At 43.2% G+C, this 27,176-nt stretch overlaps 1 protein-coding gene across 4 annotated transcripts in view; it reads right to left on the reverse strand.

The window, feature by feature from the left end:
- Nucleotides 1–9,342: 9,342 nt before the first annotated feature.
- Nucleotides 9,343–27,176, reverse strand: part of NRP1 (neuropilin 1) — a 136,051-nt gene continuing 118,217 nt past the window's right edge. For 2 of the 4 annotated variants that reach the window (XM_059184223.1, XM_059184220.1), the window contains exons 12-17: nt 26,926–26,985; nt 21,574–21,711; nt 17,195–17,469; nt 16,605–16,701; nt 14,320–14,370; nt 9,343–12,246 (exon numbers count right to left, since the gene is read on the reverse strand). In XM_059184223.1, the coding sequence (XP_059040206.1) occupies nt 11,957–12,246; nt 14,320–14,370; nt 16,605–16,701; nt 17,195–17,469; nt 21,574–21,711; nt 26,926–26,985 (911 nt within the window). In that variant the 3' untranslated portion in view covers nt 9,343–11,956. The remainder of the gene's footprint in view (nt 12,247–14,319; nt 14,371–16,604; nt 16,702–17,194; nt 17,470–21,573; nt 21,712–26,925; nt 26,986–27,176) is intronic. The other 2 variants (XM_059184224.1, XM_059184221.1) reach the window with 1 other exon arrangement.

The raw sequence follows: 27,176 nt of genomic DNA on the forward strand, positions 1-27,176 counted from the left end.
TGTGGCACTTCAAAAAATGATTCTTTACTACCAGTACTATTAGCGACTAAAAGATGAGTTTATGTTCAACACAGGAGTTTGAGGAAGTCGGGTCGTGAGAAATAATGAACAGGCGTTGTAATCTAATGCGACATGTTCTGAATCCTAGCTCTGAAAAAAGAGGGTATCAGCAATCTCTCACGCTCTCTCTACTCACTCTCCCTACATCCTGATACATGTATTCTAGCCATATGATTAGTTCTACATTATTTAGATATATAACATTTACATTCTGTGGTGTGACTTGAATTACCAATAGCTTTTACCTTTTCCCATTTTCTCTCTCTTCTTGGCTTTCTTATTTTCAGTTCCTCTTTGACTTGTATGAATTGTGGTTTTTTTTTTTTTTTAAATAAGTATACTACTTGTTTTTATTTTTTATTTTTTAGGGAAAGAGAGAGAGAGTACATTCAAGCAGGTAGGGAAAGAGCAGAGGGGGAAGGAAAGAGAGAAAAATCTTTTTTTTTTTTTTAAGATTTTATTTATTTACTTCACAGAGAGAGAGAGATATCACAAGTAGGCAAAGATGCAGACAGAGGGAGAGGGGGAAGCAGGCTCCCTGCTATGCAGAGATCCTGATGCAGGGCTCAATCCCAGGACCCCGAGATCATTACCTGGGCCAAAAGCAGAAGCTTAACCCACCGGGCCACCCAGGCGCCCCGAGAGAGAAAAATCTTAAGCAGGTTCTATGTCCGGCATGGAGCCAGACATAGGGCTCGAACTTATGACCCTGAGATCATGATCTGGACTGAAATCAAGAGTCAGACGTGTAACTGACTGAGACCCTCAGACACCCCTGATTGTATGAATGTGAATGTTTGGTAATTCTTTCCACAGCAGCTCACAGGTATTGTGCTCTTCTCACTTTTTGTTTGTTTTTAAGAATGTCTCTTTGCTTTATTTTTTTTTAAATTAAATTTAATTTTTTCAGCGTTCCAAGATTCATTGTTTATGCACCATACCCAGTGCAATAGGTGACCTCCATAATACCCACCACCCGGCCCTCCCAACCACGCCCGCCTCCAAAACCTCCAGTTAGTTTCTCAGCGTCCACAGTCTCTCATGGTTTACTTTTGAATGATGGTTCTCAATTGGCAGAGTTTCTTGGTGTTACATTTTCTTCCCTTTGGCATTGCGTAGGCTTCACTCCATTGTTTTAAATGGAGCCTTGTATATTATTCTGAAGAAGACTGAGGCCAAACTGACTTTCCCTCTTATTTCTTAGTAATTTGCCTTTATTGCTTGGATATCTGAAGCATTCATAGGTATTCTTGTAGTCTGACAGCCTAACTACGATCTAGTTCTGTGGCAACTCTGTATCACGTTTTCAGGAAACACAGTATTCTTTTCAATAAGCAGATTCAGTATATTCTTTATTTAAAGGTCATTTTCTTATATTATCTCTCAATACATCTTCTTTTCCTTAGGTGGATTCTCTCATTTAGGGACACAATGTGTCTTTATATTGAATTGCCTTTTATTTTCTGTTTATAGTAGTGTTAATCGAATTGCTTTAATATATTTTTCTCTTTCCTCTGCAGTTATCATAATTATCTCAAACCTTGCCTTTCTATTCAGTAATTCTATTTTCAATAGTATTTTGATTTTTTCATAAGTTATTTATTAAACCTGAAATAATGCTATTTTGCTCCTCAGTGTTCTTAAGTTTGAAAGCCTCACTTCTGTCACTTTATATTTTTGTTTATTATGTTCATCTTCTCTACATAAGACCTAGTAATTGTGAGTAAATATCTTTTTTTTTTAATTTTTTAAAGATTTTATTTATTTATTTGACAGAGAGAAATTACAAGTACACTGAGAGGCAGACAGAGAGAGAGAGGGAAGCAGGCTCCCTGCTGAGCAGAGAGCCCAACGCGGGACTCGATCCCAGGACCCCGAGATCATGACCCGAACCGAAGGCAGCGGCTCAACCCACCGAGCCACCCAGGCGCCCCATCTTTTGGTTTTTGATTCCTGTTTTCTTCTAGATTATGTTACTTGTTTTCTTTTTTTGTTGTTTTTTCCATGGTGGGCTTGTGTTTTCCCTTATTTGTGGGCTTTGTGTCAGTGTGCTTCTTTTTACCTTATTTATGCTCGGACCGCTTGGCCTGAACCTTTCCCTTGCTCTGATATAGAGTGGGCAATTCTCGACTCTCTTCCTACAATATCTGACCCACAGCATGAGAAGATGAGAAAGGAAGGGCGCTTGGGTGGCTCAGTCAGTTAAGTGCCAGCTTTTGGCTCAGGTCATGATCTCAAGTTCCTGGGATCCAGCCCCGCATTGCGCTCCCTGCTCAGCATCGAGCCTGCTTCTCCCTCTCCCGCTGCCCCCCCCCCCCTCCTGCTTTCTCTCTGTCTCTTAAATAAATAAATCAAATCTTAAAAAACAAAAAGTAAGAAAATGAAATGAGAAAGGAAGCAAGGTCATCGCGGTTGGTCTGTTGGTCATATCTGGGCTCAGGTCTAGGATTTGGTTAAAAGTTCTAAATTACGTGTCTAAATCCGGAGTTAGACGCGATACTGAAACAGGTAGGAAGGCCAAAACAGCAGTGATTTGCATAACATAGAAATGTGTCTTTCTCCTACTTAACTACGTAAAGGTAAGCGGTCCAGGTTGGTGGTGCAGAGATTGCAGCAGCTCCGTAATGATAGGGATTCCAAATTTTTCTAGTTGTCTGTCCAGATTTCTACACATTGCAGTGGTGCTCAGCTCTTAACAGCACACCCGCGTCCAACCAGTGCAAAGGGAGAAAGAGGAAAGAAAGGTAGGATCCCTCTTCCTCTTTTTTAAAGCCATTCACCTAAGGCATCAACACTTCTTCCATATTATTGGCTGGAACATGGTCACATGGCTACACTTAGCTGCAAGGGGGGCTGGGAAATGTAGTCTTTCTTCTGGGCAGTCCTGAGTGCAGGGAAATTTGGGAATTCCATTATTAAAGGAAGAAACTGGAAAAGCAGCTGGTTCTGCCTCACCAAGTTTTCTCTTCAGCTAAGGATGGAGTGTAGCGCATTCCCGGGATGGGTGTATTCTTGGGCTTCGGAGGGCTTCCCTGGTTCATAGAGCTTCACCGTGCCCTCCTCTCCCCAGCCCACCAGCTTTCCCTTTATTTTGGCAAATAGTTTCCAAAGTCGTTCCCACTTCTCAGTTGAAAAAAGAGAAAAGATGAGCACATCCGTTTAACTCAATAGTAGGCGCTCTAAGAGAGAGTCCTTGGTATGTCTTCCACTCACCTTGACGGGTCCCTCAGGGGTAGAATCAGGTGAGAAGCCGGGCTGTGTTCACACCCCTACTGTTGCCTGGCTGCTCTCGAGTTTTGTTTGTTTGGTTCCGGGTTTTGAAGCTAATTGGAGTAGGTTTAAGTCATTACTAGTTTTATTTGCTTTTCATGATTATTTTTGCTGGTTTTTCTATTTTTAATCTCATCAAAAGGGGCAACTTGGTGATGCAGGGTTTTTTAATTACACTTTTCCTCTATTTTCCCTTTTACTATGTAAACTTGCTTTGTAACTTACTATGTAAACTTACTTTGCTTACTGTTCTCGACTGCACTTACATGAGGCTGTTAAAACTAATCGCTATTTTAACTCAAAAGATCCAGAGTAGGGGCACCTGCATGGCTCAGTGGGTTAAGCGGCTGCCTTCTGCTCAGGTCGTGATCTCAGGGTCCTGGGATTGAGTCCAGCATTGGGCTCTCTGCTCAGCAGGGAGCCTGCTTCCCTCTCTCTCTACCTGCCTCTCTGCCTACTTGTGATCTCTCGCTCTGTCAAATAAATAAATAAAATCTTAAGTAAATAAATAAAACTTTAAAAAAAGATCCAGAGTCTGTCTTGCTTGTTTTCCATCTTCCTAGATTTCCTCAACTTTTCCATTATGCGAGTGTACTTGTTTTTCTAGCTATACCACAGTTTTATTTTGAAAGTATCATTTTTATATATAAATTAAAATATTGGGAGAAGAGAAAATACTAGCTTATGCTTCATCACTCTTCTGGAATCAGAAGCAGGATCAAAGCTAGGTATTCAGAGATCTTTCAGTAATCCTCAAGCAATATCACTTGGGAAGATGTCTCCTTCCCTCATTGATCCTGTGGGTGGCCCCCATTGTGTTCCCAAAATTCATCTCTAGTGTTGGTATCCATGGAGCTAAACTGACAGGCCATCTTCAACAGGATATCTAGGAAGTTCTTCTTCTATGGTTTCTAGGAGATGGGCAGCTATGAGACCATGGGTGATTTCTCACTTGATGAATCTTTTGTGGCAATGATGTTGCCATTGGGTAGGAATAAGAAAAAGAGAAATTTAGGCAAGAGGATGGCTTGTCTCTATGCAAGAGATAAATATCAGGGGAGATGCCATCCTGTTATAGAGGAAATCTGTAATAAACAGCGTGTGAAAGAAATTCCTTTTACGAAAAAATTGTGGTATACCAACCCTTCAAGTTCGTGCTCCAGAAGAATCTCCCGGTCAGTTAGCACCCGGCAACTTTGTCTCTTCATGTCTCATTTCTATCAAAATTCTCTTATATCCGCTGCTCACCTGGCTCCTTTATTTAATACATATTTATCACTGCCCTCATGGAATCTGCATTCTTAGTGTGGATGGATAATTACAGACATAAATAAAGTATATACTATGCAAAGAGGTGATAAACTCCATGGAAAGAAATCTAATAGGGAGTGGACATGGGAACTGCAATGGAGAAGGACAGTGAGCACTCTGGGTATCGTTTGCCTTCTTTTCTTATGTTTTGGATGCATATGGACAGAAACCTTTCCCTGTCTCCTATTTGGATAGCTGAGATGCATAGGACTTTAAAAGTTTCTAAATAGTACTAAAATGACTGAAGGATTAAATATTAAAGGAAAATCAAGTAGAAATACACAGAAAGCATGAGAAATATAAGGCTGGCTCTCCAAACTCACAGAGACCTCTCACAAACTATTTCCTAAGTCCCTATTCTCTGGACCTGATGGTTCGAAATAATTCCATCAGCCCTTAGCCTAGTTTGCTCATTTCCTGTCTCCCGACCTGCCTCCACATGCAGGATGCCCCCTCCTACTCCAGCGTTCAGGAGTCTCATCTTCGATAGGGGACATCTCATCTCATAGATGTTATTTCTCTCCCTGAAGTTTGCAGTCTGAGACCTCACTTCCCTAGGAGGCAGGCAGAGTGACTAATGACTAATCTCAGCTCCCTTCTAGAGGGTGGCTTTGCACTTGCAAGTTTTGGCAGAGACCCCTCCTGTTCTTGAGTCCACATGTGCTCCCCCACTTTTGTCAGAGCCCTTAAAATTAGGGCCATGTGTCAATCCCAGACTGTGGCATGTAAAGGACAGTGAACAATTTCTAGTCCTCTCCTGCATGGAGACTAGAAGCTACACATTCTGGTTGGTATAGCAGAAAGAGGTAAACAGTCCAGTTCCTTGAGTCACTGCTTGGAATACAAGTGTCCCACAGGGTTACCTGATTCACAGTAGCGTTTGTATAAAGAGAACATATACCTTTATGTGTTGAGCCAGTAATACTTGGAATCTGATTTCTCCCACTGGATAGTCTCGCCTAAGCTAACACCTGGCCTGATAGTAAAGTAAGATCCCAGTTCTCTACATTCCAGAACATTCCTATGACAACTGACATTGATAACAAGAAGATCTTTCCTTCAGCTGAGGATGCGGTTTAGAGAAGCATTTAGAATGTTAGATCTGGGTTTGAATCTTGGAAATGTCACTTACTAACTAGTTGTGTGACATTAATTATATTTCTCAATGTCTCTGGACCTCAGTCATGTAGCCTTCAATCACAGTAGCATTGTTTTAATGGTTACTCGAAGCATCTAGTAAAGTTTGGTACACAGTGAACATTCAGGAACCTGTAGTGGTTATGATGATAAGCAGTTCAGAGATGTATGCAAAGTAGATGCAGTCATGTGCTTGCTCATTACTTGAAGCAAACACATCCGATGTCATAGCTCTGTACGCTTAGGGGCCGGGGAAAAGATGGTGCCACTTCCTGGACCTCTCCCCCCACCCAAACTTCCTCATCAATAGGTGAAACTAAATCAAAGGGCTGGTTTGTTATTTGGATGCCAGAAAGAATATTTCTTTTTACAACTAATAGCAATTTAGGTGACACAGAGGATTATAAGTTGACCCAACAAAAATTATGTTTGATTCTAACAATAAGATCCTTTCAGTTGGAGGGCTTGAATCACGGAAGAATTACAAGAAAGATCTGAGGCTAATGGTTGAATTTGCTTCAAAGATATCATATATTCAAAGCCAAGAAGCAATTTAATGAACATTGATGATTTTTCAGAAGTTGGACAAGATTAGGGAAATGATAGCTCTAATTAACAATGGCACCATTTCCCGACAGGATTACATCAAGATCATTAGCTGTGCCAGCATTACATCTCTGTGAGATGATGATGGGACCTTGAAGAAGAGCGTGGCATTAGTGCATGTCAGAAATGGCAGGGTGGGGGAGATGTCCAAATCACTGAAAGGAGCATCACAGGGGACCAGGGCTCGCTTTCCATCCAGGCAAGTCATCTCATTCACGTAGCACCAGGGAGAGACTCAGTTCTCCTCACAGGACAGCAGGTTCATTCCCAATGCAACACTCTGTGGGATCACAAACTTCCCAACTCCATGAATGCTGGACAGGGCAGTGATACATTTAGGTGTCGGCTATACACATCACACATTTCTTGAATTCCTATATCATAATAGGCACCATCCCATTCAGCTGTACAGATGAGAGATACCCTTTCTATAGAGGAAAACCCTCTTCTGGAGTCACTGTTTGACAACAAAGTGTAGGTCATAACCTGTAACAAGGACCTTAAGGAACAAGATCAGCAATCATCAAAGAAAGATTAAATAGGGTTCAGTCTAGTTTGACCATTCAGAATTTTAACAACTTTGTAAAGTCGTAAACTGTGTGTGTCCAACAAATACGACAACTTCTTCTGGAGAAGAGGCTTTGGTTCTTCACAAACAGGTCTTCCTTTTTGTCCCTGACCACACTCTGATGAGTTACAGTGTTTTCTGTGCCCGTTGCACTTTCAAATGTTTTCCCAGCAAAATACTTGGTCAGCACTATTTCTTCACCTTCAGAAAAACCCATGTGTAGATCCCTCCCAAGCCATCAGGCAGAGTGGCCACAAAGTGCCCAGAGGGGGATTTCCTGTTTATTAATTTTACTGTCTACTTTCCAGGCTGCATCATGCCTGGACTCTTCTGAAAAGTGCTCCGTGAAAGTCGCAGGGATATTTCCCCCATCTTTGAGGGTCTCAAAATCACCGCTTGCAGACTATGTTCCCGTTCTCAAACCCAAATGGATGAGGGAATATGGGTCTCTGGGGTTATTGTTAACATGAGTTGGCATGTCTGGGGTATGGCCGAGACCCTAGTTCTAAGAGGTGTCTGGATGATGCCACCATTGATGCTGATTCTTGGGCCCCACTTTGAGTAGCAAGGCCCTACGTGACCTCCTTGCAACACAATGCAGGGCTGGGAGGTGGTAGAAGCAATCGAAGGGGAGAGGAAATCAGGTCCACACTAAGTTTATCACTCAAACTTCCCTAAACTTTGGATTCCTCACAGAGCTGCTGTGAGAATAGTGAATGCTCTCAAAGAAGTACAATGATATGGCTGGAGAAGATTCTCATGAAGTGGAGTTTACACCTTTCCCCCTAAGATGTTAGGATCTGGACCTGTATCGCTAACATGATGAATGCACGTGATTATATGATGCTCTTATTTGCCCCATCTTGCAATGTTTCTTTGCAGCAGTTTTTTGTGATCATGGTATCTTCCCTACCAGGTAAGTATTGAAACAGTGTTTTAAAAATGTTATTAGTCTGGTCTTAGTTCTACTTACTTTGAGGCTCCCTTCACTCCTTTTCTCAACCCTGAAGTTGAAAAGCTGGTAAAGATCCCTTAGTGAATATAGTTTATGGAAATAGAGCTAATTCTTAGCAGAACTGCTTTTTAATGTCACACAACAGCTTTAATTACCATTGGGAAGCAGAAGCATTATGGAATGTTACAAAATCCATTTGATTTGCAGACAGAACCAGTGCAATTCAGCCCGAGTGGCAATTAATAAGTTATTAGGGAGGACAGGAGATGGAACAATAAAGAATTTTCATGCTTTAAGTTAAGTGTTTCAACCCTCATGACACATTTAATTCCTGACTTTGGGAAATATTGTACAGTAGTGCAGCTCATTTAACCCAGTAAAAAAGGAAGGACCTAGCCTATCAGCTAACCAGGGGTGATAAGCACGTAGGGTTTAAGGCCTTCTCAAACGATGAAATGGAGATCATGTTACTCAGGGGCCCTGGGCAATTTTCAGAAGGCATCTCTAGATTAATTCTGATAGACTCCTTGCAAGTTAGCATGCTTTCTGGATATATCCTTGAAGGTAGGCAGAATTTAACTTCAGTGAAATATTACCTAGCTCTGTCGCTCTCCAGCTCTTCTAAGCAGAGAATTCTGAAAGTCCCCTCAACAGGAAAAATAACCTATTCTCAGATAAATCTGGAAAGATTAAAAAGGCAAAAATGTCCAGAGAGAATCAGAAATATCGATTCACTGCAAAGAGCTGTACAGAGCCGCCCACTTTTCTAGAAGTTCCTATGCTTTCAAATTTCCCTGCAAAGGTAAAGAAAGAATTACTGGTCTGTGGAGAGTAGAGTATAGTGTAGGCCAATTTTGTCAGAGCAAGTTTTATAAAGGGCCCTACTCAGCAACTTTGGCTTAACATATCTGTTGCTTTGTTGTTATTGTTGCCGCTGTTGTTGTTGTTTTTATCACTACTATTATTTTGGTCCCAGTTGGAATTAGAATTTTCAAGAATTATCAAACAGCCAGTTACAATGCCATGTTCACCTTGGCTTTATGCCTATGGTTAGCATAGGCACGCACATCAACGCTGTCAGTGTATGACTTGTTTTCTGCAAGAACGAAACTTACCAACAGATATTTGTAAATTTCATTTAAATTAAAAAAAAAAAAAGCTTTACCAAGTGGAATAGCAATAGAACATGTGACACAAGATTTGGGGTTGAGAACTTTCCATGTAGAAGGCTGAATTCTCTCTTCCTTATCTTGACAGTGTCCGATTTGGGTGGATTGTCTACTTTCAGGATATGTCTTCTTAATCGTCTCTCCTTATTAGGATATACTTTTCCAAAAAAGAACTTTAAAAAATCTTGAAACCTATCCGATGCTTGAGTAATACCAATTTCTTTAACAATAACAAAGCTAATAGAATAAAAGCCATCAGGTGTGGATATTTTATGAAAATGTTTAATTCAACTGTCTCTTTGGAATGTAGTAGTCATAGGTTGGGATTGAAATTACAGTTCGGTTCTATGTGGTTTTTATGCTACTCAGTGTCTGAGAATACAAATGTCATTTAAAGTTAAGGCTTCGCTGTTCATTTTGAAACAACAATTTACAAGCGTCATATTGTCATAGAAAATAAAAATTTCTGTAAAAAAAATTTGCACAAAATTTTATGATGGTACAAAACATGAAGCAATCATATACCAGTAAAATGAAAACATTTTACTACAGAAAGTCTTATAGATTTCAATAAAGAAAAAAATATGTTATTTTACACCTTTAAAAATTACGAAACAATCTAAAACGATATAAACTGAACAATTTGTAACACTGCCTTTACAAATTAATAACTTTATAAACATATAATTTTTAAATATATTTATCAGTGCAAGATACTTTAAAATTTAAAGTCGCAGTATCATTTTTCCTTGGCTAAGGACAACTTTAAGTCTGTTGCCTTAAAAAAAATAAACAGGTCTTACTTAGTGCTTTCATCCCCGAACAATTGGAACAACTGAATGAATGCCTCTGGGGATAAAAATCTATTCTTTTTTCATAGTGATCGATAACTTTCCTGGAAACAAAAGGCATCCTTAATCCAATTAAACCAAGATGAATGGACTGACCCATCCAGGATGCAAATGTGACTCCCACAAATGTATCTGAACGGGACCCCGCAGAAAGGTAGGAAGGAAGGAAAATCTAAAAATTCTTCTGTACACCATGGCCTGACTGATAGGAACATTCTGAAAACAACCACAGCTTCTTTGGATTAATTCGCATGCTGCCTGATAAGATATTTACTTCTCTGTGCTGTTGTTCGAGGTTTCCGTCTTAATAGCCCCATGGCAGGCCTTTTCTTTGTGAGCCACTGGAAGTTTCTAGATGCATTCATTCAAGTCTCTGTTTTTTCAGGGTTGCTCCTAAATGGATGTTTTTAAAGAATTGTTTTGACTCTGCTCATTTTCTTTCCCGGTCTTATCTTAAAATACTTCACCCCAGGCAGCAGGATTTATAGTCACTTTCTTAAATTAACTGTTCTTTCTTCTACTTCCCGTGTCTGATTCAATAGCAAAACAAGAAGGTTCTCACGGGTCATTTTGTAGATTTGGATGTAAAAATTTCATATTTTTCGGTATTTGGAGAATTGTATTCAGTCCTTCCTTTGGGTCTCACTTGAAAGCCAATTAGTATTAACTCTTCCCTCAGCTTATCACTCTTTCTATTAAATGCAATCGCTTCTATCACAGATCATTTTGATTGGAGCAGACAGATAAATGGCTTAAGGAAAAAAGATACTGTCACTTTAACCAGTTAACAAGAAAACCAAAGTTAGACTTTGGAGGGCAAAGTTAGGAATTTCCCTTATTTATTTATTTTTAAACATAAAGTCTAGCAAAATCGTTTGCCATTACCAGCAGGTTAAAGCTGCAAGTTTCTTTTCTGGACAATGGCAAATGCTTAAATTCTAAGAGAGAAAAAAGACAGAGAGAGAGAGAGAGAGAGAGAGAGAAAGAGAGAGAGGGGAGAGAAAGAGTTTACATTTGAAAATACATTCCATATGAAAGACCAATAAGAGAGAATATTGCAGCTTTATACAAAAGGGTCAAGAGACATGAAATTGAACTACGGAAAAAAGCAGAGCAATTAAGCCACATTGCCCAATCTTCGGAGCCCTTGCCATCCCGGGGGGAGGGGGGCAGCATCTCACACTAAAATATACTTTCTTCTTAGTCAGTGGGCCACCAGGGTTTGACTAAAGAGTAGGGCTTTCACCAGCGAGAAACAGAGCGGGTCGTTAATGTAACACAATGAGAACCAGTACAAACAAAAAGGCACTTGAGAAGACAGACTAGCCAGTGCCAAGGAGTTTTCATTGCGGTTGCCAGCCGTGTTTGGTGATGGCACAGTTTCCTGTATGGAGTTCACAAGCACGAGGTTTAGTACAACACTGGAAAACATCAAGAAAATTTGACGGTATTGCTTTGTAAACAGAGCTGACACACGATACCGGTACGGAGGCGCTAACAGTACGTTCACATAAAACAGCCTAATCCTTCTCTGCCTATGCACGACGTGGGCAATTATACACAGGGACGGCTTCAGGAGTCCACCGAAGGGCGGTTTTTCTACGGTATTCTGGGCACTGGGCTGCAGGTAGCATGTCCGTCGAGAGGGCCCCACTGAATGCACTTGGTGCCCGCATCTTGGATTTTGCACAGCTTCCGAAAAGAATCCATCAGAGGAAGAGGAGAGAGAAGGGGAGGGAGAGGAGAGTGGACATGGATTATTGAGTCATTCATACTTGGTCTCAACACCAGCATTTGATGATTCGAAGGAACCCAACAGAAAAAAGCTGACTGCACATGATTCTGATTGTGAACACAGCGAACTTGTTCCCGCCGGTCGGCCGTACTCGTCGAAGCTCCTGAGAAAAGCCTGGCTCAGCGTCACGGACGCACGTCCCAGCCCGGGCGGCGAGAGACCCACGGCTCCCAGCACGTTCAAGGTCTGTCCTTCCGCGGCAGCCCTCCGACGCGTCCTTGCCTCTGTCTGCCTTCATGCCTCCGAGTAAGTGCTCTGTGTGTTCAGTTTGTCCTTTTTCAACTTCACGCCGTCCACAAGTTCGAAGTTATAGTTCTCCAGGGCAGACAAGTTTCTCTCCGACATGCCGTTGTGCCAACAGGCGCAGTAGAGCACCACCCCGCACACGGCGCCCAGGAGGACCCCCAGGGCGCTCATGGCTATGATGGTGATAAGGATGGGATCCAAGGTCTTCAGCACGTTGCCCGGCTTCCTGGAGATGTTCTCATCACCTTCTCCTGGGCCCTCGTAGCTGGGGGTGCTCCCTAGGGGAAAAGCAGAATGGGTCCCGTGAGCACCACCGACATACCAGATGAAAGCGGGCAGGAGAACAGCGAAAAAGGACAGAAAAAGCCAATCATAGGCTCCACGTGGGTCTGTCCTCTCTCCAGAGTGGAATGTGGCTTCCCCTCGCCAGGAAACACCATCTATGTTTGACTTGTGAATGGAGGTGTGGCAGGTGCCGCGATTCCCATACAGGGCCTGGCACCTGGGGACCACAGATTCTGGACAAACAGAGGAGGGCGAGGTTCTAATCGAATTCGGATTTTGCGCAGCCCACCGTGTGCCCTAGACTGTAATCTGTGTTTGCAAGCCATGTCACTAAAGCTCTGCAATCGGCTCAGTCACACATTCGGCTAGAGGGGGGTTGGAGGGGTGAGAGGGTAGGGGTGTGTGTTTCACCCTGTCCTGTGCCTGTGCCTGCCCCCCAAACCAGGCCCAGGGAGACCTTCCAAACTGCCCTCTGTATCGTGCCATTTCCAGTGTGTCTGGACATGGGGTACACAGGTGTTTGCTCCCCCACATGTAAAATCTTCCATTCAGACAGATTCTGAGCTCCCGGGTCCACCAGTTTCACTCAAGAAGGACAGATCTTTCAGAACAAAGCGGATGCTCGCCCCTGACATTTAACACAGGCTATGGCTCAAAGCTAGAGAGCGTGTCTGTGTTGTGCTGAATAGAACACATTTAATAATCAGCGTCTTTGCAGCCCTGGTGGTTTCACAGGAGACAGTCACACTGCTCTGTAGTTCAGTCACTGGGGAAGTGTTTTCTTGAGAGTGGAACATGAGAAATTATTAACATGGGAGCTTTGAGCCTAATTACGTGGTACTAGAAACGAGACTGAAATGTTAATGCACAACATGCATAGTGTTTACTTAATGGTGTTCTGGTCAACAAAGATTCCAATCAAAGAAAACTAAAAATATGAGATGCAAGTCCCTAAACAGGGGAAAACAAGCCTTGGGGCATATTAATATTCTCTCCCTTGAAACATTGTTTTGAAACAACCTCTAATAAAGCTTACATCTTGGTATGGGCTGCGTAACTAAGCTCAATGAGCCGCATGTTAATGTTATTAACGACTTAGTACAGTGCCGCATTTATTTGTCTCTATCAAGTCCAAGACTGACTATGGTGGCTCCACATTTCTACCGGCCACAGGTGCTGAGGCTGATGGGCAGGACATGGAGCTGCTGACAGCAGCTGTGAGTGATGCTGGCTGAGGCGAGGGTCCAACAACCTACAAAAGCTGGCTGGGAGGGGTGGAAGCTTCTAGAAATACAATAATATCAGGTAGGGCCCAACTCTGGTCAAATGTCTTGTATTTGATCACAAAGTAATCCAGGAAAACACACATTTTCAGATTAATCAGTGTAAAGTCCGAAGCTAGCTCCCAATTAACCGGGCTACTGAAGGCAAGTTCCTGGTTTCAGCCCCCTTATCTGCGAAAGAGGGAGCAGTCTGCCTCAGAGAGTGTACACAACAACACCTTCAGGTGCTTGGGACACACTAGCTCCTCAGTAAATCCCTACCACCATCATCATCACTGTCTTCATTATCATGAAGTGTGATTCCCATGGAAAGGAGGAGGCCACATGGATCAAACCCAACAGCTTATCACAAAAATTGGGGTCTGGTCCTCAAAGATCATATCAGGATATCGATCAGATGAGAATTTAGCATGGTTTCAAGTTCTTGTACAAAAATCAGTGTTGGTCTTTGGGTAGGTCATGTGCTTCAGTGGTTTCCTATTTCCACAGATGTAATGGGAGAGTGTTTCATGTGGTTTTCCTCTAGGTCCTCCTCCAGCTCAGACAGGACAAGGCCAGGGCAGGCATGTCCCCCACCAGGCCTCCGTGTTCCCCTAGATCTCCGGACAGCTTAGAAGACAGCCCTCCGTGACAAGAGTCCAACACAGGGCACCATGGGCAGAGATGTTTATTATATTTGAACCGCTTTGATCTACCAGTGTGCTAGACCTCCAGAAAGTTACTTCATAATATAATGAAAGCCAGAGTAAATATTTTTTTAATTGGTAATCAAGACAGACTTACCTGTTTCATCAATTTTATTTTCTGGGTTTCTTTTATCCAGGTCAGCGGGTTCTGACAAGTCAAACAAAATTGAAAGAGATATTTGAACTGCCAACAAAATCCAATACACACAGACTACATAAACCCTTACACACACACACACACACACACACACACACACACACTCAGACCAGTGCTTCTACTGGATTTCCTTGGGAGTTTGTAGTGTGATCCAACCCCACCACATAAATGCAGAACAATGGAGAAGTGGTGTCAAAGGATGAGGAAACTGGGGTCACATCGAAACCAGCGAGCACTGCTGCTAGCAGAGTGTGTCGTTTCAGGAGAAGAGAAGAGTGGACTGAAATTGTTCTGGCATCTGGAGTATGGGGGAAAGCTGACGGAAACAGGCAGCAGTAGCGGCGTTGTGCTGATGGCTGCCATCTTGTGCTTTTTTAGAGAACTTGTTCCCGAATTTGGCAAGGGCTAGTTTGTTTTTCCAAATTGTATTACGAGCTCTTTGAGGCAAGAGACTGTGTTCTATGTCTTACCTCCCCTCCCCAAATAATAATAATAATAAAATAATAATTATAGTAATAAACTAAAAGAAATGAAATCTCTGGAAGTAGAGTCCCAATAGCCCATGTGGTTTTGAGGAGAGGGAGGGCAGGGAGTTTTGAGGACTTTATTCACTGCTGTATTCCCAACATTTATAACGGAACAGGAAAAGTGTCTTCAAAAAATATTTGTTCCATAAATGTGTGGATAACTAATAAAGAGTTGAAAGTTTCATAGCATCCATAGCTAAATATTCAAGGACACATATTTGATGACTCATTATATAATTATCTGAGGCATCTTTTTATCGGAGCAGCAATATAGAGTATTTTGATGGTGTTTCAGTTGTGACCTTCTGAGTATGAGGCCCAGCAACCACTACGGCCGTGTGGACCAGTCCCATGAAAAGAAACAGGCTCATCAAATTGTCTTATCCCTCTATATATTCACGGGAGCACTTGGATGCTGCTTTGCGTGAAGCATGCAGTCCATTAAAACTTGCTGAATGGAATCAAATTTTATTCTTTTGTTTCCGTTTGTGGAGTTTGCTCTCACATTCCAAAAACCTCATTTTCATTTTGGAATAGGAAAGCAGCGACATCGCACACACTGTGTAACTACATGAAATACATATTTTAACAACAGTGTAGACTTGGGTGTGGGCAAGCTATAGTGTAATCTCAACATCTTAAGTCTTACTATTTCCTGCAAAGACCAGCTAAGTAGTGTGGCACTAAGTAGATTTCCTTGCATAGTACAAAGAAGCAGATCCTTATTCATTGCTCTTTTTCCCCAATTTCTTTAATCGACCATATCAAATTATTGCCACTTTAGGATTACATAATATTCGATATATTGTATAATAAAAGCTTCGTAAATTGCTGAAATGACCAAAAACCTATTACAGCCAACAGACCTCCTTTGTCTTAAATTTGCCCAATAGGCTTATTCCATTTTGTTATAATTAACATCCTATTATATGATATATAGTAAAAGTTGAAGTGTAGCAAATGGAGCTTAAGACTAATTACTGTGCTATTACATTGCCATTAGTGATGCTATTTATAATTATACATCAAGAACCAGGGAATACGAATTGGCTTTCGACATCAACTTTCACCCATATACCAGGCCAACACAAGCCATAAGCTCTGGAGTAATAGGCAAGGTCTCAAAATTTCATTTATTCTTTTGAGTCATTTCAACTATTTTTAGAGTCAGAAACATCTACTTATTTATAATAGAGAGGAGAATTATGGCTTCTATGATCCGTTAACATTGTAATCTTAATTAAGTTTGCGTTGCTCAAAAATTTCAAAGACCTGCTGTTTTGTTTATGCACCCAGATATTTGGAATTATCCAGATGTCTGAGTTTTCCACTTTTCATCAAAATGTTTTGGCAAGGTATATATAGCCTGTAAGCTGTGAGTGTTTCTTCTTCTTCTTTTTTTGGGGGGGGGGGAGGTTAGTTATTCTTTTTAGCTATGGGTTTTGGATTCTACATCATTTATGTGGTTTTGCAAGTACCAAGCAGACACTAAATGAATGAGGTGGTTAGGGGGTGGGGTAGCCAAAGGTAAGATGACCTGATTTTATACCCTTTTGCACCAAAATATGCATTTCATACAATGTGCTTAAGGTCCACATTGAAATTCTAGGTCTAAACGAGCAAGACAAAGACCCTCCCAGGAAACTGTTCACGCTCTGGGCAAGCACGTCACTGGCTTGTACAGCAGTTCATACTCACTTGCGCAGTCCTCTTGGGAAATGTGGTTGTTAATACTAATGTCATCCACTGCAATCCCACCAAGATTTCCTTTTCCGATTTCGCCTTCAAAAATCACCTAACAAAATGAGATCATTTTCACAGTATTGAAATGTTCAGTCCCAAGGAGCAGTGTTTACAAACGCTTGTTCAGTTCAATCTATGGCACATAAATTAAATTCATGAGATTTTACCTAAGCACACGATTTGCTCATCAATCTACATTAACTGCCTGGTGATGGCATAAAACTTCTAACACTCTCTTCTTGTGATTCAAAATTTAAAACTGGGGAGAGCAGCGAAGAAAAGGAATGGTCATTGTGACAGCCCTGAAATAGATCATAAAGTAGTACTCTCCCCTCTTTCACAGCAAATTGGTTCTATTCCTGTAATCTTGGAGCCTGAAATATGCTACCGAGAGTAAAATCACCGCAGCAAAACCCCAGGTTTGGGAAACACCTGAAATAATGACTGGCATAATTCCCTCATCTCATTTATATAATTTCCAAAATATCATGCCCATCTCCTGTCTCCCTGAAGGAGCTGTCCTCCCACCGGGGAAGACCACACACCTGGTAGAGTTTCAGAGACTTGTGGAGAAGCACCCGCCCTTCCTTCCAGTGGTCTCCTTGGTGTCCGATGGCCATCCAGACCAACTGATCGTACTCCTCTGGCTTCTGGTAGTGCAGCTTGACCCGCAGTGTGCCCACGTGCGAACCGGACATGTGATACCAGAAGGTCATGCAGTGGGCGGAGTTCTGGGAAGAAACCACGGGGCTCACCAGACGAGCCACTTTGCCCTTCTGGTTTTCATCCGCCTGGGAGTAGATGAAGTTGCCATCACCTGCTGTGACAAAAAACTAGGTTAGGGAGACTGGCCACGTTAACGACTTCTTCATCTCTTCTTTCAAGTTCTCTCCAAGGTTGAGCACCAAGAACACAAATATGCAGTGGGAAGGGAAGGGTGTGCGGTTTTGGAGGAACCTCTTTGGCACCTAAGGTTGTGCTCCAAGCCTCCCTGAGTGGGTGCCGGATGGGGCAGGACTGTGAAACAACACCAATTCGGGCAGTCCGGATTCGGAAGGCATCGTCCCATGGCCATGGGCAAGGACTCCCTTTGGCATTTGCCTCGTCGCGAGCACATTGAAAGCAGAGGGCGGAACTATTTTTCAGGCAAAATTTTAAATAATTTCAGCAGCACGGATCCGAACATAGACACGACATGGGATAATTTAGATCTTTTCTTATTTACCATGTGAGCTGGGTGATGATACTTTGGTTACTATAACTGCCTGATAGTACTAACATTGCAGTTTTTCCAAATCATCTAGTGATTTCCTTGCCCCCCCCCCCCCAAATTCACGTGTTTTTTCCCTAGCATGTTTTAATGGCTTATAAATTCCTTACATGCTCCTGAGAGTTTGACTCTCAGCTACAAGTCTCACTCCTGTTTGATGTGGGCTTCTGGTTCAAGGAGAGGCAAGGTTGCATTTTTAAGGCTTATTAGAATGTGCCATTTTGGCGACATAGATCCTTGCCGAGTTGCAAGGACTTACTCTTGGCTTTGCTTTTAATTACCCCCAGTGGGAACATTTCCTCCTGCCACCACCTGGTCTACACACACAACTCATGTTTCACTGTTTGCTCTGTAAATAGAAATGCCTACTGTAATGCCTCACCTGAGGTAAGTGTGAATGTGATGCTCGGGCCTCAGTGGGCAGCGGGATGTTTTGTTTGCTGCCCAAGGGGTTTGCGTGTTTGTGAGATCCTTTTTCCCCATGCACATGTAGGCTCGTCCTTGTATCTTCTTGCCTGTGTCCACGGTGTCCGGGAGGAAGTGGGGGTGTCAGTAGGCAATTTGCTTCCCTCCCCTGGCTGCGTACATGAGATTGCACCAAAACCCTCTTCAGAAAACCCACGGGGGGAGGGGGGTGGTGGGGGGTGGCGCCTGGGTGGCTCAGTGGGTTAGAGCCTATGCCTTAGGCCCAGGTCATGATCCCAGCATTCTGAAATCAAGCCCCGCATGGGGCTCTCTGCTCAGCACGAAGTCTGCTTCCTCCTCTCTCTCTGCCTGCCTCTCTGCCTACTTGTGATCTCTCTCTGTCAAATAAATAAATAATATCTTTAAAAAAAAAAGAAAGAAAGAAAGAAAGAAAGAAAGAAAACCAATGGGTGGAATAATGAAAGGAGGGTGGAAATAAAATTCACAGCTCCAATGGCACGTTTGACACGGTCTTTACAGAGCGCCGCCTCGTGGCCACGAGGACCCAGCTGCTCTTGGGGTTTGCTTTCTCCCACTATTTTACCGAGTGGTGGTTCCTTAACCATGTGACAGCGCCATCTCACTGAGGCGAGTAGGGTCCCGGTCCCCCATTCTTAGGGAAAAATCCCGAAGTTGGAGATGCTGCAAATAGAGGGGCACATCGAGGGAGCCCATGACGTTTATTTTGGCTCATCAGAGAAGAGGTGGTAGGAAGGAGGAGGAAACCAGTCTTGGACGGAGGGAGGAAGACTGCCTGGGAATTCTCTCCTGGCCTCCGCCGTGACACCACTGCGGTCTTTGAAAAACATGCTCATGTCACTCCTCGGCTCAAAGTTTGTTGGCGTCTCCACTACCCTTAGTCTAGGCACACTTTTTCACAGGGCACCCGAGGCTGCACCGTCCCCTGCCCCATATATAACCGCTTCACAGAGGAGCCTGTCCTGCATACCCCCCGGGCCATCCCTCCTCCGTGTCCACACATGCCATTCCTAGCCCAGACTCTCTGGGACACAATTGCTTTCTCTGAGCTGCCATGTTCTCTTTCCCATCGCCACTCACCTCTACCTGGGACCCCCACCCCCTGCATGGTAATCATTTCCCACCTGTAACCAGACTGTGAGCTGCCGCCCCCCACCCCCCCTTTATTTCCACATCTCCAGTTCAGCATGTACCAAGTAATAGGGCTCCTCAAAGAACACTTGTTCCACGAACCAGAGAAGATGCTGGGTTTCAGGAATCCTCTGGAAGGAGGTGCATAGCTTCCCTCTTAAAAGTCAAATGCAGAAAACCAAGTGGGATTCCTTCCAATAAATTCCAAATTGGACAGCAGGATATTTTACCTAGATCACGTTAATTTAAAGAAAGCTCCATGTCTTATCTGCAAAATGTGGAACACCGTCTAACGTCCGTCTGTGTGCATGTAAGAGGCCCTTTTTTATCTAGTTTCTTTACGTTAACAAGTCCCTGCCTTTCAGATGTAGGGCTCAACCCCCTCTCTCAGCAAATGCTCGTGTTTCCAGGGCCGTGGGAGGCTTTTTCTCATCAGAGCAGACCTGGCACCACAGCCAAGTAAATCTGGGTGTCTGGGAGAACAAAAGAAACAAATGCTTCTGAAGGAATCACACTTCTCAGCTGCTCCTCTAAGACAAGCCCTCCTTTTCTGATACTTCAACTCATAAAGCGTTGATATTCTTCCTTTCAGAGGTTTTATCACAGTTCTGGGTCAGGAACTCTGTCTTCATTTTCTCAATTAGCACTTTACTTCTGTGAGCCTTTTAGCTTTTGTCTCTGGCTAACATAGCTTTTAACCTCCTTTGAATGTCAGATCCTACTGAGCCATTTTGCTTCACTTTGCATCAATTTTTCCACCATTACTGCCTTCATTTTGGCTAATTGCATTTGGTTAATTTGATGCCATTTATATGTACAGTGCCATTTACAGTCAAAGTATTTTAAGTTTTCTAAAACTGCTTGTCTTAAGATTCAATTGAAAGTGTCTCAGAATTGAAGGAGTCCAATTTTATCCAATTTCCTTGTCATTCTCATTAGGCAAAGAGGTGGCTGTGGTGGAAGGAGGCCAATTCAACCTACTTAATGGTTATATTCACTGGGGGAAAAGAAAAGTGAATGACAAAATGGGAAAGGCATGAAGTGCCCTCTGCCCATCCACTGGCCCACTGACCCACTCATCCAAAGCCCCAGCATGGGGGAATTTTGCTTAATGAGATTTCTCAGCATCAGCAAATGGCCCTCCGGGGTATCGTTTGGGAAGCCACCTCTCGAGCCAACAGTCCTGTAAGTTTCACTGAGTCGGAGGGAAGGGCGATGGTTGAGTGTTTGTGGTGAGCGTGTGGGAGCCTGGGTACGTGTGGGCGTTGTGAGGACAACCGTCCAATCTTTAGGCAGCATCTCAAGCTGGATGACAATATGACTAAGGGGAAAGAAAGATAGACAAAGAGTTCACTGGAGTGTCCGTCAGCCCCTAGTGACTGCCCCCCCCCCCCCAGGCCATCCCTCTGCCGCTAAGTAATCCTAGCAGGAAAGTAAGATAGGAGATGGGGTGGGGCAGGGTGAGGTTTCCACCTGCTCTGAAAAAAAACGGGCCAGATTTACAGTCTTCCTCAAAAGAAAAAGAATTCTGCTCCACTTTGTTCCACTTCCACTGCAAGGGTCAAGAGAGAGGGGGCACGAGCCTCACATATTGTTTCTTTAGCTGCAAAACAAATGATATGACATATGCCTGGATTTGCTTCAAAATAATCCAAAGCCAGGGGTGCTCAAGATAAAATAACAGTCCTGTGATTCGGTCGGTGCCCGTTGAACCTGAAGCTGGGTCATATGCGTAGAGGGTTCAGGTCAACTAAGTCTTCTTTGCTTTTGAATGTATTCGGAATTTCCACGAACATGGTGCAGGAAGAGTATAAAACAGGTACTTAATCACACATCTTTGCCTAGTGTGCTATTTTTCCAAAAGGCCATCCGCTGTCAGATTTAATCAACCTTGTCTGTTACCCGGAGTAGGACCATCTCTTCTAAGAAAGGAGATCTCGGTAATTCCAGGAAACGAAAGCACGAGTGAATGCTCGGGAGTGTTTTCTAACACCCCCTCATCTCACAGAGCCCAGAAACCCCCCACAGGGTCCCCTCTCTCTTTCAGAGAAACCGAGGCCGCAGTGAACTCTGCATTACCTGTGTGATCCTGGATGGGTCCAGTTTTGCTGGTCAACACACTCCACTTGAGCTGCACGCGATTGTCGTGTTCCCAGTGACAGAATGTCTTGTGAGAACCCCAGCCAAATTCACAGTTGAAACCATATGTTGGAAACTCTGCAGTGGGTGGAAAGGAAAAATAGAGACAAGCAGAGAAAGACAAATTTAATCATTGAGGTCAGCAAGGCCCTTAATTTGTTCACGAAAGGCACAATTTATATAACTTAACGTCTGGTTGAAAATTCTGGGAAAACCACAAAACCCAGGACTACCAGGAAACTCAAAAGACCCATGGTGATGTCAAAATGTTTGCAAAATCACGTTTCGGATTTTTTTTTTTTTTAAATCCAGCTTTAAAAAGATTATGGACTGCCTGTCAAATTGGTTTTACAAAAAAACCGGGAAGGTTACTTTCCAAGGCAGACATGTTACATGTATAGCATTTTTCCTATGCCCACGATATTTAATATGAAAGATATTCTGTTCTTGAGGATGAATCAAAGATATTCTGTTCTTGAGGATGAATCATACACATCGATATCCACCAATGAGAAGTATCTTGAGTACCGGTTGACTCATGAACCTCAAAAGTCTAGAAATGGGACTTGGCTGGACGTCTCATTCTCGAGGCTATCTGTATTCTCACCACACTGGGTAATGCTTCTGGTCTTTATGTCAAATCTCTGAAGCATTAGGTTATTTAGTCTCCTGTGCTTTGTATCAGGTCAATTAATTTTAAGGGTTTCTGCCTTTTTAGTGAATTTTAAAATTCACATGTAAATTAAAACCTCTGTGCAGGTTCGCGTAGAGCCCAAGCATTTTTAAAGAGCTGCCCCCTTAAACATTTCTTTTAATGTTAAAAAAAATGTTTGAAAAGAAAGTATGAATGTATTCTCCGGAATTATTTGTCTTGTGTGTTCTACAAGGTGTTATTTGATCGTTGTGTTTTTAAGGCTCTGTAGCTTTACTTTTTACTCTCCCTCGCTTTTTCTTTTTCTTTTCTTTTTTTTTTTTTTAGACGTAGCTTAACTTTTTAAGTATGAAAGAAATGAAATCATTGTGCCTTGGAATCTGTTTTCAGTAAACTGAAGCTAATAATTAAAATAATCCTAAAGATAAAAGTTCTCATGCTTTGGTCAGTCCTACTCCTCTCCCCAAATGAAATTAAACACACAAAGGGACTATTTTCCCTAATGAAGGGAGGTCACTGCTTCTCATCGAGTTTAGGTAGTCCACAAGATGGCAGCATTGAAACGGAGAGAAAGGTGCCTAGGGCATCTTGCCAGTTGATCTTGAACATGTCTCAAAACCATTCGTATGTACAATAAGGGAAGTATAGTATTGAAATGGTGTATTAGGGTCAGGCTCAGATCAGATCTTGTTTTGATCTATTCTTTAACTTTGTCCGTGTTTAACACGACAGGGCTTGCTTGCCGCCTTCTGGGAACCTGGATGCCATCGTCCCCTCCCCCAGGTTAACAATGGTGGGAGGGATTTTTGTGGGAAGATTTACTGAATAGATAAAGGATGATTTACTTTACATGTTTCTTTCCAAGGAACCTTTTGCAAATGCTAATGTGGAATTTTGGAAGGAATGCACCCTATGCATTGTCAAAACCGAGCAGAATGGGCTCTCCCTTACAGGGACAGTAAGACCTCCCAAAGGGTGAGCAGAGCCAGTTGGGGAAAGCCACTCTGGGCCAGCCCCATGATGTGCTAAGGGGCATACTTTCTGTGAGTGCAGAAGGGTTGTATTTCACAGCTATGGTGTCACTGGAGAGATATATTTCATGTCTCGTCTATCATAACCATGAAATAGGGCTTCTTAAAGCATGAGAAAACCTCTCCAAAATTTACCACTCTTTTACGCAGCAAGATTGAATTATGCAGATGAACTACAGTCTATCGAACAGTGACTGAATGGTTGAGCGACCTTGGATGTCAACACCCAGGAACCTGGAATGTACTGTTGCATAATCTCCTGTTAGGAAATGTTAATATTGGAAAATGTTAATATGTATGTGGTTTTGGGTTTCCTCCTTAAATGTAGTTTATAAGACGAGCATAGGCAGGAGGGCAGTGAGCCATTACAGCACACACATTTCTGGCTGTATTTCTGGCGAATACATTAAATTTATCATATAGTATAGAAACCACACCATGCATTATTTTGGCTCTAAATATTCTGGTGATATCATAAAATCTAGGAGTTTGGATGTGTTGCTATGACTAGGACATAGGACAGCCTTGTTTGAGAGGAGGGTTCAAGCATTTCTGCAGCTGCCCTGAGCGACTGTCCACATTGACCTTCTTGTGTTTTCTCTGATTCTGTGACTTTAACAAGGGGATCTGCTCTAACCTTTTGTATTTTACTGCCCTTTCATCTTCTTGTCCCGATCATATAATCTATGGCAAGCTTGTTAATTTAGAAGAAATATTCTTCTTCTTTTTTTTTTAATCCATGCATATGGTCGGGGAGGGGTGTGGAGTGAGAAGATGTTGACAGTTCAGGCCTGGCCAGAAAGGCTACAAGACACATAAAACATCACACATTTACAGGGAGGAGAAAGAAAGAAAAAGAGACAGAAAGAAGAAAGAAGGAGAGAAGCAGAAGAGCAAAGAGGAGAAAGAAAGAGAAAAAAGCAAACGGACGAATGAAGTAAGTATATAGGGTTAGTGACTTTTCAGTCTTCTGAATATTACCCAGGCCCTGTGACTGCACAATTCTCATTAAATTCATTGGGAATAATCTGGCTAAATCCCTTCTTGACTCTTAAAAATAGCAGGAAACAATATTCTGAACTTAAAACAAATTTATAGCCGCTGTGCGCCGAGCCCAGCTGCACTCGAGGAACCTATTTTGCCCGCATTTGAATCATTAGCACCATATATGCACAAGGATTTAATTTTGGAATCTGGCATTCAGAACTTCTTTTGAGGATGTTAACTAGCTTACTCTCAGATAGATCTTTCAGTCCAATAAGTGGAGGTACTCAAGCCCTTACAATCCCGGGTCACGAATCGACTCTCAGCTGCTCTAGGGGTGTTTGAAGATATACCAGGGGGGGCCCGCTGGAAAATGCAGGGTTTCTCATCATTGTCTGGGAGAGCATTAACAGGCTTTGATGGGTCTGATCACAACCCAGACAGTATATGAGTATTCTATGCCCACCGAGTTTATGATATTGATAAGAATCCTCAAAAATGAAACCTTAAGACTCAGCTCAAGTCTGTGACGGCTTCAGCAAAGTCAGACTAGATGAAAGTTTAGGGGTCCAACTGGCTGCTTGTAAATATGCCCGAAGAATCTGAAACCTGCAGAGCAGTTGGATCAAATTATCAGAGCGGTGGGTCCCACCACTGGGTGAACACCTCAAAGCCAGACTTGGCCTTGGACTTGGTATACACGCAAGGCCTCATGAACTGCTCTAACCATGGGCTTAGCCAGAAGGTGACAATGAACAGAACCCCTCCAAGAAGGTCCATTATCCGCAAACACTGGGAGACAGATTCATGACTCAGACAACGGAAAAACAAGAAACCGAGTTGATTTAGAAAGGACTCTGGGATGATCGTGGAACTCAAAACCAGAGCAGACCCCCTCTCTCAGTAAGTCCTGTGGTCTGACATGAGCTGGTTCAGGTGGTGGTGGCTATGGGTCTTCCTGGTTCAGGATTTGCCCATCTGTGCTCTGACCACAGCACATCCCACTGGATGGCTGGCCCTTGAACTCATACACCAACCGCATGTGTTGAAGAAGCCATTGCTGACCTTCAACATCCAGGGGGAAATTACCCCACTTTGGAATCTGGTGTAGACCTTTCTATTGTCTCCAGAGCTGTTGTCAACTTTCAGTTTTTCAATGATCCCTAGCTCTTTTGATAGGCAAGAAGACAGAAGAGATGAGGTAAGTTCTCTCGCAACTTCAGAGGGCTTTTAATTAACTCTGGCAAGAGAAAAAAACTAATAGGGCCGTTAACATGTTTGTCAGGTTACCAGAACTTCAGTATGTCCCCCCAGCCCTCTTCCCTATCACAGAGGGTCCCAGAGAGTCAGCTGGTGCTACTCTACAGAGAACCACCGAGAAGACCCAGGACCCTCAGGGAAGGCGGGATGCACAGGAGAGGCCGGACTCCTGAGGGTCCATGCAGGGTCATGGTGCAAACTCGAAGGCCCTATCTTCTACCTTGGAAAGATGTCCTTTGGAGTACAGTGTTTTCCGAATTTAGGGGAACAGACACTCTTCTGTTTCACCTTTCGGTCGCTGGGGGTATGTGAGGCGTGGGGTCACAGGAATTCTGTCAACCTGAGCCCACCGCAGGGAAACTCGGGGTTAAGTTCAACCAAAGAGAAGTTTGTTTTGCAGTTTAATAGGTCAATGGTGGCAGCGTCCTTTAAGGAAGCATACTAATTAGAGCAGCCCTTTCTACTTTCTGCCTCGCTGGGCAGTGTCATACTGTTGAGGAAACATTGATATACACCACACGCCCCATTAATAAATGACTGTGGGGGCCAAGGCTCAGTGCGCTGTGATAAAGGAAGTGGGAGAAGTTGGAAAACTGACCTGTTCACCTTACTCTAATGATTAACTCGAAAGTATTTAAAAACTCTGATTGCTTGCACTGACGATTTCCCTTCGTGTGTGTCCATGGGGAAGAATTTTACAGAATCCTAACAAAATACAAAAGGAGGGGGGCGGAGGTTACCATTTAACTGCCGCTGGCCCCCCGTAAACAGCAAGTCACGGGTCTGAGAAGTCATTAGGCTGTTCTATTAATAAAAGGAGGCGGGGAAGGGGGGGTGCTCCTTGGGGCGCCGCTCTCCCGCGCACCATCGTAGCCGTGGTTTCCGGCACCCCCATTTCGTGGCACGCCCACTGGAAACGCTGTTGTCACACTGCCAACTCCGTGGCAGGCAGAACTGACAAACTTTGCCTGTCTCGGTTTTGCAGGATTGTGATGAAAATAAATAGTCAGGCTGCTGCCTGTGAGATTTCCTTCTCCTGGAGTTTGCAAACACAGTCCATGTCCTAGATGTGCTGCGTTAAACAAAGTATGTTACCCAGTTCCCTCCGTCGAGAGCTGGGATTGTCACCATTTGGCAATTACTGATGGAGAAGGAAACCTCATTCCCTGCTGCATATACATGTGGATGAAGGAAAGCAATATTTATGGCTCATGCTTGGAGACCAGATGCTGCGTGGCATCTCTCTTCTAGGACTTTGAGAGAAATTGAAACCGAGAAGCACGGCGAAGGAGGCTTGGGGGCCGGGGGAGGGGAGAGACACACATGAAATCTACCTATTTTTTGTGTTTTTTATTTTTTTGATACCTGATTGTATGGTGCTGTCTATGACGGTTGGCTTCTCTGTGGTCAGCACAGTGGTACCGCCTGAAAAACACACAAAAAAGTAACATACGAAAATCAGAAAGAGGAAGCATTGTGCATAATATGCAGTAAGGAAATGCTGTATGCTCAGGTACATCTGTTCAAGGCAAACCTTCTCCCCAGAAAATCCTTCCTTTAATTCTACCCGTGGAAACCATTTTACTGAGATTTTACCCACCACAAGATCAAGCGCG

Source organism: Mustela lutreola, chromosome 8 (assembly GCF_030435805.1).
Source record: "Mustela lutreola isolate mMusLut2 chromosome 8, mMusLut2.pri, whole genome shotgun sequence".
Lineage (NCBI taxonomy): Eukaryota > Metazoa > Chordata > Mammalia > Carnivora > Mustelidae > Mustela > Mustela lutreola.